We start from the raw sequence: 13,898 nt of genomic DNA, 5'->3' as shown, positions 1-13,898 counted from the left end.
TGCAAAGAGGTCTATGTGAGGATAATCCCAACATTGGAATATTGAGTCCACTACTACGGGGTTGAGAGACCACTCGTGTGGAAAAAGCGTGCGGCTCAACTTGTCCACCAACACATTGTCCACGCCTGGCAAGTAGGTGGCCATGAGGTACATCGAGTGGAAAAGGGCCCACGCCCATATCTGTGCAGCTTCCTGACACAGGAGGTAGGAGCCCGTTCCCCCTTGCTTGTTGATGTACCACATGGCCACCTGATTGTCAGTTTGAATCAGGATGGTCTTTTTTGAGAGACAATCCTGAAGAACTCTGAGGGCATAGCTGATCGCCCGAAGCGCCAGGAAATTTATCTGGTGTTTGGCTTTCTCTGGAGACCAGGTTCCCTGAGTCTGCAGGTCGCCGACATGAGCACCCCACCCTAGGTTGGAGGCTTCTGTCGTCAAGGTAATTTGAGGTTCTATAGCCTGAAATGGAAGGCCTTGAGTTAGCTTTGGAGTGTTGCATCCACCAGGCCAGCGATAGTCTGAGCTGTGTGGTAACGGGAACAATACTGGACATTGGCTGACAAGCTTGAACCCACTGGGATTTTAGGGTCCACTGCATGACTCGCATAGCTAGTCATGCCATCGGAATGACATGCACTGAGGATTCCATGTGGCCTAGCAGTATGAGGAAGTGACGAGCAGTGGAGAATACTCGAGTCTGCAAGAGATGCGACAGAGGCAAGGGTGAAAGCCCGACCCTGAGGTAGGAAGGTTTTAGCCTGTATAATGTCTAGGTCAGCCCCTATAAAAGACAGGGTTTGGGATGGAACTATCTTGGATTTGGGATAGTTGATTAGAAACGCTATGGAGATCAGGGTATGGAGAGTGAGACGCAAGGACGCCAATGCGGCTTGCTGAGTCGAGGCCCTTATCAACCAGTCGTCGAAATAAGGGTAGACATGGATACCCTGACTCCTGAGAAAGGCTGCGACTACTACGAGGCACTTGGTGAATACTCGTGGAGCTGACGCCAGGCTTAATGGCAGTACACTGTACTGAAATTGACGAGGGCTGACCAGGAATGGCAGGACTTTGCGATGAGACTGAATGATTGAAATGTGTGTATGCATCCTGGAGATCTAGAGAGCATAGCCAGTCTCCTTTTTGAAGAAGAGGAAGTAGCGAACCCAAAGTTACCATCTTGAACCTCTCTCTTTGAAGGTACTTGTTTAGGGCGCGAAGGTCCAGAATTGGACGAACGCCACCTGACTTTTTTGGGATGAGGAAATACCGGGAATAGAACCCCTGCCCCTGTTGGGAGAGGGGCACTGGTTCTATTGCCCGGAACTGGAGGAGGGTTGAAACAACCTGATCCTGAAGGAGAGACTGGTCGGATGATCCCCACGGGAGCCGAGGTGAGGAGTCTGCCGGTACAGTCAGGAAGTTGAGGTGGTAACCGTGAGTGACCACTGCCAGAACCCACTGGTCGGTGGTGACTGTGTGTCAATTGTTGGTAAAGAGGCACAAGCGACCGCCGACCGGTACAGATGGAAGAGGAGGTTGGCATATGCTCTCCAGGAAGGAGTCAAAACCCTGATGCTGGACCCGGCTGAGGAGCAGGCTGGGTCTTCTGTGGTCGGGATTGTCTGGATTGACCTTTCTGATAAGGTTTAGAAGGTCGACCTCGGGAAGCCGGAGGGTAATACCTTCTTGGTTTGTAGGCCGGCCGCTTAGAGTCTCGTCTGAATGTCCTCTTAGAGGTAGACGAGAAATCAGAAGGCACTGAAGAAAGTTGACGCAGCGTCTCATGGTGGTTTTTTAGCTGCACCACCGTCTCCTGGATTTTTTCTCCAAAGAGATTATCTCCAACACAGGGCAGATCAGCAAATCTGTCCTGTACTTCTGGCCTTAGGTCGGAGGACTTCAGCCAGGCCCACCTTCATGCACTGATTCCTGCTGTAGACACTCTGGAAGCAGTGTCAAAGATGTCATAGGCAGCACAGACCTCATGCTTGCCAGCTTCCAGACCTTTCTGAGCCAGAGTATTGAGTGGATCCTGGAATTGATTTGGTAAAGACTCAGAAAAATCTTAGATCTTTTTAAACAGGTACCTGTTAGACTGGATCATGTATAATTGGTAGGCAGCAATGTGAGATATAAGCATTGAGCCATGAAATACCCTTCTGCCAAAAGCATCCAGGGATTTCTGTTCCTTCTCTGGAGGTATGGAGGAATGAGGTTTGGAACGCCTTGCTTTCTTCTGGGCTGACTCCACAACTACCGAGTGATGATCTAGTTGTGACCTTTGAAATCCAGGAGCTGATTGCACAAGATAAGTGGCATCTGTTTTACGGTATACAGGCGGAATGGAGCCTGGGTGCTCCCAATTCCTCTAACAGATCAATAAGGAATAGACATGATTTCCTTAGGAGCATCAAGGAACTGGAGTACTTCCAGCATCTTATGCCCTGAATCTTCTTCTGTCTGAAGCTGAAATGAAATAGTCTCAGACATTTCCTTGCTGAAGTTAATGAAGGACAGATCCTCTGGAGGAGAACGCCGTCTCTTCAGGAGGAGAGGGTTCTGAGGGGAGATCTGTATCCTGGGAACAATCAGTCCAAGGATCATAAGGTTGATCACCAGCTCCCGGAGGATCTTCAGAGGGGAGAAATGGTGTTATTCCCGAAGGTCCAGGCCTAAGCATCGATGGTATCTGATGTGGAACAGACGGCATCGATGGAGGCACAGAGACAACGATGGAACCGGCGACATCGACGGATGAGTCTGTGGTAAAACTCCAGACAGTGGAAGGGGAATGGGTGTTTCCTCGTCTTCTGATGACAAAGGAATCGGCACCGAAGGAAAAGGACATACTGGTGTCCTCGGTTCCAACGGTGGAAGGGCACCCATCAATGCGTCCAGTCTCCCTAGAAGCGGTGCTAGCGCTGTAGGAATCTGCTCGGTGACCAGTGGGGGCACCAACATCGATGGCAGCTGGAAGCTCTTCAGTGCTTTACCAATGGCCTCTTGGATCATCCAATCCAATTCCTCATGGAAGCCTGGGGCATGTAACCCCGGTTCCGGAGTGGGAGGCAATAGAGGCGTAGCCGGAGGGTCCACCGGTGAAAGTGGAATCGCGGCTCCCTGCACCAACGAAGGTGGGGAACGCCTTGGTGACCCAGTCGCAGAGGAGATGGGGGCCTTCTCTGGATGGGATTTCTTTGTCGGTGGCTCTGTCGACGCCGATGCAGAGGGCTTGCCTGGATCAGCAGACTGAGCCTTCTGATGCCGGTGTTGACACTTTTCCCGATGTTCTTCTCGGTCCTTTCTCCTGAGGTGAGGAGGAAGAAGTAGACACCTTAGGAATAGTCGATGCCGGTCGAGCAGCACCGGTGTCCCACTGCTGGCGAGAGGTCAATGGCACCGTCTCAAACGAAGTGGTCAATGGAGTCAGGGGTTTTGAATGAAAAAGAAACTCCATCTTCTCCAAGCGGGCCTTACGACCCTTCATCGTCATTTGGGCACATTTAGTGCAAGTTAGGGTATCGTGGTCAGCCCCCAAGCACAATACACAAACTCTGTGCGGGTCTGTGATGGACATTGTCCGAGGACAATCGGGGCACCGACGAAAACTCGACGCCATGGCTTCGACAAAAATTTAGCCGTGGTGCGGTCTATGGCCAGTAGGCTCCGAAGGGAAAACTCCATGGGAATCGACCGCAAATGAGGGTAAAGCCTTACCTTTTGACCGCGGAGTACGGATATCGATAGGGGGACCCCTATGGGGTAGAATGTTTTGAAAATGTTTAAAGAAGTTCTGTGAGGAAAATTCCTGTCAGGAATCTCAAGAGAGTTCCTTAACCCGCGTGGCTACTGCTGCACGGAAAAAGAGAGACTGAAGGGGGACCCCTGCTGGATGCCGGGTCAGTGCATTGCTGGACATGCCCAGTAGGTGCCAGTCAAAGTTCTAGAAACTTTGACAAAAGTGTTCCATGATTGGGCTCCATCCTGATGTTGTCACCCATATGTGAGGACTACCATCCTGCTTGTCCTGTGAGAAAAACAAGTTTGCTTATCGTAAATGGTGTTTCCGTAGATAGCAGGATGAATCAGCCATGCTGTCTTGGGCTGTCTGTCAGGCCCGGGAAAGCGGAGCTTTCCAAAGCTGTTACACAGAGTTCAACTCTGTGCGGCTGCACGTGAGTTCCCGCGCAGGAAAAGCAGATTCTCCTCAGTCTGTGACATAGCAGTAGATTAATTTAATGTTCCTTTACCTGGCTGTCCAGGGAGGTGGGCGGGTCAGCATCGCTGATTCATCCTGCTATCTACAGAAATACCATTTGCTTACCGTAAACTTGCTTTTTCCCGTCGATAGCAGGGCTGAATCAGCCATGCTGTCTTGGGAGTCCCAAGCTGAATGGTCACACTGTGGAAGTGTTGTTCTTTGTTTCTATTAGTAGCATGACATTGGATTGTGGACAGCCGGTGTTAAATTTTATTTCTGTAGAGTATTGAGTACTGCCCTGCCCACTTTGGCATTCTTCTGTTGATTGCTGGTCCAGGAAGTAAAGTGCTGTAAAGGTATGTAGAGAGGACCATGTCGCCGCCTTACATATGTTGATTGTCGGAACATGACTTAGATGGCAGTTGAAGTGGATACTGCCCGAAGCTGATGGGCATTTGGTGTGGAAGAGAGTTGTAAACCCCTCTGATGGAGCATTTGGGTTAAATGTGAGGAAAAGTTGAGAGGGTCTAGACTCAATTTTTGTTCTGCTTGTGTAATAAGCTAGAGCTCTTTTACAATCCAACATGTGTAGCAATCTTTCTCTATCATTTCTATGCGGTCTTGGAAAAAATGTTGGAAGCTCAATAGATTGGTTGAGGTGGAAAGCAGAAACCACTTTCGGAAGGAAAGATGGGTGCATTCGAAGAACCACTTTCTGGTGGTAGAATACAAGATATGGACTGTAGTGAACTAAATTATTGTAAAGCCTGTTGCTATGTTACGTTGCATTGTGAACCGGGGTGATGTTTTTAACGTGCCCCGGTATATAAAAAATTCTTAAATAAATAAATAATGCTTGAATTTCATTGACTCTCCATGCAGATGTAATTGCTATTAAGAAGACTACCTTCCACGTAAGGTATTTTATGTGGGAAGAGTCCATAGGTTCAAATGGAGATAACATGAGCTGTTCAAGTACGATGTTCAAGTCCCATGGAATTGTTGGTTTCGTAACTGTGGGTCGAAGGTGGGCTAGGCCCGTTATGAATCGAGAAACTATTGGGTGTGTGGAAATTGATTGACCATTATGGAGGACATGCAAGGCCACAATAGCACTCAAATGGACTCTCACGGAAGCTGTTGCAAGGCCCGCTGCATAGAGTGTGTATAGGTATTATAACAGTTCTTCAAGTGGGCAGTGTCGTGAGTCAAAGCGGTGCTGTGTACACCATGTAGTGTATCTTCTCCATTTGAACTGTTAATTACTTCGTGTGGATGGCTTTCTGGCTGATCGTATGACGTCTTGTACAGTGTGGGATAAACCCATCTCTGCTATGAATAGGCATAGAGAGCCCTGATCCTGTGACAGTAGATCGCTGCGATCCTAGAGTTGAATTGGGTCGTCTATGGACAACTTGAGTAGGTAGGCATACCAAGGTTGCCTGGGCCATGCTGGTGCTATCACAATGAGGTCTGCCTTGTCCTGTATGCACTTCTGGATAGTGAGAGTGAGAAGAGGAATCAGCGGAAAGGCATACATTAGCCCTCCCTTCCAAGGAATAAGAAAGGCATCCTGTGCAATTCTGTGAGGACTGTGTCGCAGTAAGCAAAACATGCTTAAATTCTTGTTCTGGTTCGTGGCGAACAGGTCTATGACTGGCAAACCCCAGTGGTGGAAAATCTTGTTTGCAGCTTGTTGGTGCAGTGACCATTCGTGTGGGTGAAAAATACGACTCAATCTGCCCACTCGTGTGTTGACAATTCCTTGTAGGTAAGTCGCTTGGAGGTGAATTGAATGAAGAGCTGCCCACTCCAGTATGAGGATCGCTTCCTTGCAAAGGATCCATGAACCTGACTCTCCCTGTTTATGTAGAACATGGCTACTTGATTATCTATGTGGATCATGACATGTCTGCCCTGTAATTGTGGAAGGAATGTCCTGAGGGAATTCCTGATAGCTCTGAGTTCCAAAAAGTTTATCTGGTACTTGCTCTCTCACAGAGACTACTGACCTTGCGTTTCAAGGTGGTCAAGATGGGCTCCCCAACCTTTGTGCAAAGCATCCGTTGTGAGAACCACATTGTGAGGTAGCGTGCAGAACAGGGCTCCTTTGGTGAGTGTTCGTCTTTTTAACCACCAATCTATGTCCACTAGCATCTCGCATGTTAGCGAAATAACCTGTGATAGTGGTTGACGGTGTTGTGACCATTGTCTCTTTAATCCCCACTAGAGCCTGTGTATATGGAGGCAAGTATTATGGACTGTATATATGGCTGCTGCCATATGCCCTAGGACTGTAAGGATCTGGCGTGCTGACGGGCGTACTGTAATCTTTAAGGTCTTTAGTAGTTTTCTGAGCTTGGTTTTCCTGTCCTGTGGAAGGAAAGCTCTGCTTTGATGCATTACCAGCTGAGCCCCAATAAACTGAAGAGTTTGTGATGGGTTGAGACTGGATTTTTTGTAATTTACCACTAGTCCCAATGTTTGAAGACAGTGTATAGTCTGATAGTCGTGAGATTGAACAATCATGGGGTCTGATGCTACCAAAAGCCAGTCGTCTAGGTATGGAAAGATTTGAATTCCTTGTTTCCTGAGGTGGGCCACCACCACTACCATGCATTTTGTGAATACTCTGGGAGCAGCCGCTAGGCCGAAGGGAAGAACTTTGTATAGGTAATGTTTGCCATTGAATTGGAAACAGAGGTAACACCATGACATCGGATGCATTGGAATGTGCGTATAGGCATCCTTTATGTCTAGTGAACACATCCAATCGTTGGGTTGAAGAAGAGGCAGGATGGATTTTAGGGAAACCATTTTGAATTTTTCCTTCACCAGGTACTTGTTCAATTCGCGTAAGTCCAAGATAGGGCGTAAATCCCCCGTTTTCTTGGAAATGAGGAAATATGGGGAGTAGAAACCTTTGTCCCTTGATGCATGGGGAATGGGTTGTATTGTGCGTTGTTTGAGTAGTTGAGTGATTTTCTGTGCTAGGTGTGATTGGTTTTCCATGCTCCTCTTGGTATAAACTAGAGAGTGAAGGAGTGGTTGGGATGTGAAATGAAGGAGATAGCCGTGTTGCACTATGTCCAATACCCAGCGGTCCGTAGTGATCTGCTTCCAAGCATGGAAAAAGGATGTAATCCTGCCCGCTATTATAGTTTACGGTGGTGGCCCGCTAAATTTAAAAAGAGGATGGAGCCTTGGCTGTAGATGTTGTTGCCTGAGCCTAGGTCTTCCACGTCTATTCTGCTGCTGAGGAAGCTGAGACCGCTGAGGCTGTTGATAGGAGGGTGGACGATATGGTGGATACGGTCTGTACTGCCTCCTTTGATATGGTTGTCTCCTAGGTGGTGGATAAAAACGCCTGGGAAACGTGGAATATGATGTAGGGTTAACTAGTGATTGAACCACCACTGATTGCTCTTTTAATTGTGAGACTGTTTCCTGCAATCTGCTTCCAAGGAGATTGTCTCCACGACAAGGAAGATTTGCAAGCTTATCGTGGACATCAGCCCCTATTGCACTTGATCTCAGCCATGCAATTCTATGTGCCGCTATTGCCGATGCGGAATTATGGGAAGACGTTTCAAACGATCCGTATACTGTTCTCAGGAGGTGGCGTAGTCCTTCTTCCATGTCTTATATTGGTTGAGGGAAACCCGAAGATAAATCTGAAGTTGGCAGAAGAGTTTTTACTTGTTGTAAGCAGTCATATGTATTGGACAATGTAAAATTGGTGGTGTCCAATACGTGCACATAATATTGATGACTGGAAAGATTTCTTGGCAAAGTCGTCCAAGTATTTATGATCTCGGCCTGGTGGATTATTAGAGAGTCTTCAAGTCTTCTTAGCATGTTGCATAGCTGACTCAACCACTATGGATTGCTGTGGCAATTGTGGGGATGAATAAAATTGTGATTGTTTCATCCTGTATTTGAGGTCTATTTTTCTAGACACAGAAGTGATACTGAAAGGGGTTTCCCAAGACTTCTCTAGGACTGCATCTAGTACCTTGTGAGATGGTAGACTAGTAGGCTCAGTGGGAAGGTCAAATATTTTCAGTAGACAGAGGGTTTCTGAGCGAGGGTCAGGTACGTTCTGTACTTCTAATTTTAGAGCTGAACTCACCTTATCCATGAATTTTGGGTAGTTAAGGTCTTCTGGGGATGAGTAAGATTCTTGTGGTTCCTCAGGAGGATCTGACGGGTATCCTGTTGAGGAGGTAGGAGAAGATGTTATAGATATTGGTTGTTGAAGTATTATGGGAGAAATTGGTTGCTCCGGCTGAACTGATGCCGGAAGGGTAGGAACCGGTGATCCTGGAGAAGTACTCTTAGGTCGTTGAGGAGATTGTAACGGATCCAGTGGGTAAGGATGAGGAAGTTGATATGCTGATTGTAATGAAGCTAAAAGCCCAGAGAGAGCAGTGGAAATCTGCATCAGCGCCTGTTGTGCTAGCTCTGGCATCTGAGGAGGTATTGTTGAAGGTGGCTCCGATCGAGGAAGGAATGCAAGTAAGTTGTGAGGATCCCCTGGTGTTGGTGTGATCGGTTGTGGTGGGAACCTTTCGTCTAGCCTCTTCCTTTTATGGATGGGCTCTTGCAATCCCAAATCCTTGTGTTGTGTGTGTGTGAAATTGATGACACATCTGAGAAAATTTGTAATGAGGATGACGAGGAACAAGATGAGTGGGAGGAAACATGTACCCAGTCGTCTTCTGAAGCAATGTGCGACAGAGGAGATTGATGGCCAGACGAGTCGTGCGGTAAAGTTGAAATCTGCTGCACTCGTGGATGTGTTGAGTGGTCCACAGTTGTAGAAGTACCCGAAGTAAGTGGGTGGATTCTGTTTTCTTTTATGGGTATGTTTGGTTGGCCTGTGTTCTATTGGTCGAATGGGTGGTGAATGACCTCGTTTTCGCTCCTTCGTCGAGCCTGGAAAGTCTGGAGCGCTAAGCCTGTGCTTATGGGCTTTTTTTGAGATCTGATGCGTCGAGGGGTGCCCCGACTGTTGTCGACATTTCGAGCTTTGCACTTTTTCTAATGGGTGCGTTGGCGACAATAAAGGCGTCGGCGATGTCGGCACCAGTAGTTGTGTCAGCGCCGGCAGACGCATCGGCGTTGGAGGATGCTTCAATGCGGAAGGTTGTGCCGGCCTTGATTTGTGTGTCCGCTCTGAGGCACTGGATCTTGAGACGTGTGCCGCATCAGACGCTTGCGGAGGCTGCGATCAAGGTGCAGATGCTTTTTCTGGCAAAAGGGCCCTGCTTGTGTGCCCGCTCCTGGCATTTTTCTCCCTCACCCACGCCAGAGGAGGAAGGGCCTAGGAGAGGCTGCCCTCTTTTGAATCGGCCTTAGCTGTTTCTCCGGTCCCGGCGAAGAGTGCGATTCCGAGGGGGGGGGGGGGGCATAAGAGCATTGGGCTCATCTTAAATTTTCAATCTTGTCTGCCCTTTGGCGCCTTGCCCTGGGCGACATCTTGCCACAATGTTTACAAATAGCCTGATCGTGGTCTGGGCCCAGACTCACGTAGCAGGCAGAGTGGCCATCCGTTAGCGACATGATTTTGCCACAGGCACAGGGTTTGAACCCTGATGGCCTGGGCACTTTACCTTCCTTCATCCTGTGGGACTGTGATCTATTTTTTGAACTTTCCATCACTGAAATAAGTTGACACTGAGGAGATGAGAAGCTCTGCGTGCGCTCCTGCGCGGAAAAAACAGACTGAGGAGAATCTGCTTTTCCTGCGCAGAAACTCACGCGCAGCCACAATGAGTTGAACTCTGTGTAACAGCTTTGGAAAGCTCTGCCTTCCTAGGCCTGACAGATAGCCCAAGACAGCATGGCTGATTCAGCCCTGCTATCGACGGGAAACTACAAAAAGGGTCTTTGGTTGTGGAAAAATAAGGGTAGAGCGAGAGATGGGCCTAGTGGTTTTTCCAGCTGTCAATTTCTTGGTTTTTATATGGAAAACTAACAAGAAAGTAAAAATAAACACAACAGTAATTTCAATACGAGTAAACTGATAAAACTAAAGGGGTAAATTTTAAAAGCCTGGCATGTGCCAAAACTGGGAGATGCGAGAGTATGTCCAGCCAGTGCACACCGAGTGGATTTTAAAAGCCACCTGCGTATGCGCATATCTTCCCATATGCACATAAGTGAGAAAGCCCCAAAACGAACGGGGCGTGGGTGTGTCTAGGCAGGGCAAGGGTGGGACATGGGCGTTCCAGGACTTTAATATAAAATGTACACCCAAGTATTTATGCGCATAAGTGCACGCTGGAATCCCCTGCCGCATAGCTTTAGTACTGCTATGGATAGCATGCAAGTAATAAAATAAAAAAAATCTAGGCTAGTCAGTGGGGTTTTAAAGGTCAAGGAAAGGGAGACTATTAAACTAAGGGGGGTTGGGAAGTCCTCCCCCTTAACTGGGCAAACCTAGAAAACTCCCTATAGTGTCGATGGGCATCCCTTATAAAAATTTCCTGTCTTATGTGGTAAAGGCAGAATTTGTGCGCTCATGCATGTGTCTGTATAAAATTATGCATACAGCCTATTTTATACCCTGCACACATATAAACGCTTAAGTTATAAAATGGCTACGTCCTTTAGCATGAGCCGGCATGTGTGTTGCCATGCACCCACGTGGCTGTTTCAAAGTTACTGTCAAAGAAATTTTATAAAGAAAGCAATTATAGGCCTAGATTTACTAAGCTGCGATAAGGCTATACTTCGCATTAAACAAGGACGGTGAAAGTAAGAGAAGGCAGAACAAATATATGATGGGGTAGAGCCTAATGGAAAAAAAAAGAAACCTACATAATCCTTTACCAATTAACAGAAGTACAGATGTAATAACTAGTATTCTAGACTTAAAACTAAAGCAAACAGCTTATTAAGCTCTCTCCTAGCCACAGACAAAAGGGCTAGATTTTCAAAAATGAAAATGTAAATAGTTTCCAAGGGTTTGCAAAGTCACATATCCGCTATATCACTTTAAACAAATTCTGCATTGGGAAAACAGTCTGTTTCCACCATCTAGAATAGGAAATATATATATCTTTTAAAGTTACTGTAAGAGATGATAGCTAAAGTAATTTTAAAAATTAAAGAAAAATGTTTCTTCTAAAAAATAATAATAATAAAAAAAAAAAGATCAATGCCTACCTGTTCAAGAGTATTAATGGCCTCTTCTGCATAGTTGCTGCCACCAAGCTTGACCAAGGCCTCTGCTTTCAAGTGAAGAGCAAAGTTCCTCTGCTGGAGACTGTCACCAACTGTATTTGGTTGTGCTATCACTTGAAGAGCTGGAAAAGTGATGAAAAGCAAACATTTGATGCCAATCATATTTTTACTTTTCAAATTCACTAATTATTTTCACTTTTTATAATGTAAATTACATAACATTACAGCTTCAAAATATAGTCATTTCTGCTATGATTTGATAGGACTGATATGGCCTTTATAATATCTATTAAATAATCATTTTTCAAACATTGCTTCATAATACCGGGAGCCCTGTTCTGCATCTGCTCTAGTCAGCAAATAAACCTGGGGGAACGTTTCAAGCAGATAATCCCTTTGAAGGGGAGAAATAGCTCTCCTTTATAGTTTTATAGCCAACTCCTCTCTTACTTTATTTATTTATTTAAAAGTTTTTATATACTGATGAACGTTGGGAACATCTCATCGGTTCACATTAAACAAAAGTCAGCAACAAGCGTTTTACAGTGAAACAAAGAACATGTGAAGATACAGATATAAAATTGAGCGGTTTACAATATTAAGGCATAAAAATCTAGGAGATGCAGGTTAAATAAATAACTTTTTACAAGGAAAAAGTTATTTTATTTCCCCCAAAACTGAAGACAGAAACAGTTAAAGCAAAATGAGACCTTCTGCATAATGTTCTACAATAAATAAGAGCCTAGCTGGCTGGCTCACAATATCTTTGTTTTATTCATTGCATGAATGAAAGCTTAAAATATCTACATTAAACAATTTTCAGTTTATGAAGTCATTGCATATTTACCTTGAAATGCTTAGATTAGCCAAATTACATGTCAATTCCAAAGAAAAGAAATTAACTGACATCAATTTCTATCTGGCAAATAGAAATAAAGGTCAGCAAACAAGTTTTGTAAGTGATCCTTTTTATCCAGCTAACTTAATATATTTGGGAGTCACTTTTGAGAATTCTGTCCCTTTCATTAGGTCAGTGCAAAATAAACTAAGGATGTTGCTGCCTGAATAAACAAGTAAATTGTAGTTTGGATTAAAAGAGTGTGTTTGCAAAACTGTAAAGAGCAGTAAAATAAAAAGGATAGTGAGAAGATATGCTGGCCCTGCTACTGATAGACTAATAAAGTTGAAAGGTAAAGAGTTTGCAATTATAGAAATTGGGTCAGATGTACTAGGAAAAAAACTCTAATACATCTAGTTCAACATCTGGTAATGAAATAAGAAATCAATGTCTTTATCAAAACCCTTTGTGTTTGTTTCAAAGTATTTGATCATTCTGACTGCCATCATAATACGCCAGAGGGGTGGCCAACGCCTGCCCTCGAGAGTCACAAACAGGCCTGATTTTCAGGATATCTGTAATATGCATGCATGAGATAGATTTGCATACAATGGAGGCAGTGTACGCAAATCTATCTCATGCATATTAATTGTGGATATCCTGAAAACCTGGTCTGTTTATGGCTTTGAGGAAAGAGTTGGCCACCCCTGTCTTACACTGCTGACTGGTTTTGAAATTCCCTGTTAGTACCTTAATTATAAGATCATTTATGCTTGTCAAGGTGGCTACTGTTCATAATTTCTTTGCTGCAGGTATTTTTTTCTTTGACCTTTTGGCATAATCCAGACTTTAATAGCATAGTTCATGCTAATACTTTTGTCTTTAGTTTTGGTAACTATGGTTTTCAGTATTTTGATTGATGGTTGAATCTTAGTTCATTCATGTAGACAGTTAGGGGCCTATTTATCAAATGGTGCTAGTGCATGTTAGTCAGTAAGCTCCATTACTCACAACTGGGCTATTGACTAACAATATGTGACAGTGTGCATTAGTGCTATTTAATAAGTAGGCTCCTTAACATTTATTTTTCCAAGAGTTAGATACCTAACTTTTCTTTTAGTGTTTTATGATGATCTTCTGGTTGGGGGGAGGGACTGAATTTTAACAATAGGATTGGGTGCCTCATGATCTTTAAAAATACTTTACACCTTTTATGCTTCTAACATTAGATGCACAGCTGCATACCTTTTGGAAATTTAGCACCATGCATAACAGATATTCAAGATTAGATTTTAAATATGGTGCAGTGTTATCCTCTCATTCTAAGGGGTTGTATTTACTATTTACTAGATAAAAGTGATGCGTACATGCTTATAAAGGTCAGTACACCACCATCAATGGGTTGTACTGCATTCAGTGAAAGAAATGTGTAGAAGGATGCTGCATTGGAGGCTTGTTCCCATTTCATCATAGACACACTGCAGAGAAGAACCAGGTGTTACCAAAACATTTTCCCAACAATGTGCACCCTGCATCACGATAAGGGATCAGAGCTTGGAACCCCAATGTCTTAAGAATGCTTGAAATTTTTATAGCACATGCAACATACCAACATCACAGAGCAACTTACTGCACAGTCCACACAAGTTTAAAATATTACAAGCA

General features: G+C 44.9%; 1 protein-coding gene across 2 annotated transcripts in view; it reads right to left on the bottom strand.

The window, feature by feature from the left end:
• Window positions 1-13,898, bottom strand: part of TTC37 (tetratricopeptide repeat domain 37) — a 539,154-nt gene that overhangs the window by 403,141 nt on the left and 122,115 nt on the right. For both annotated transcript variants that reach the window (XM_029573103.1, XM_029573110.1), the window contains exon 11: window positions 11,378-11,517. In XM_029573103.1, coding sequence (XP_029428963.1) covers window positions 11,378-11,517 — 140 coding nt within the window. The remainder of the gene's footprint in view (window positions 1-11,377; window positions 11,518-13,898) is intronic.

This window comes from Rhinatrema bivittatum, chromosome 1, assembly GCF_901001135.1.
Source record: "Rhinatrema bivittatum chromosome 1, aRhiBiv1.1, whole genome shotgun sequence".
Taxonomy (NCBI): domain Eukaryota; kingdom Metazoa; phylum Chordata; class Amphibia; order Gymnophiona; family Rhinatrematidae; genus Rhinatrema; species Rhinatrema bivittatum.
Note: the sequence above shows the minus strand (reverse complement) of the source record. Positions and strands in the feature narration are given on the sequence as shown.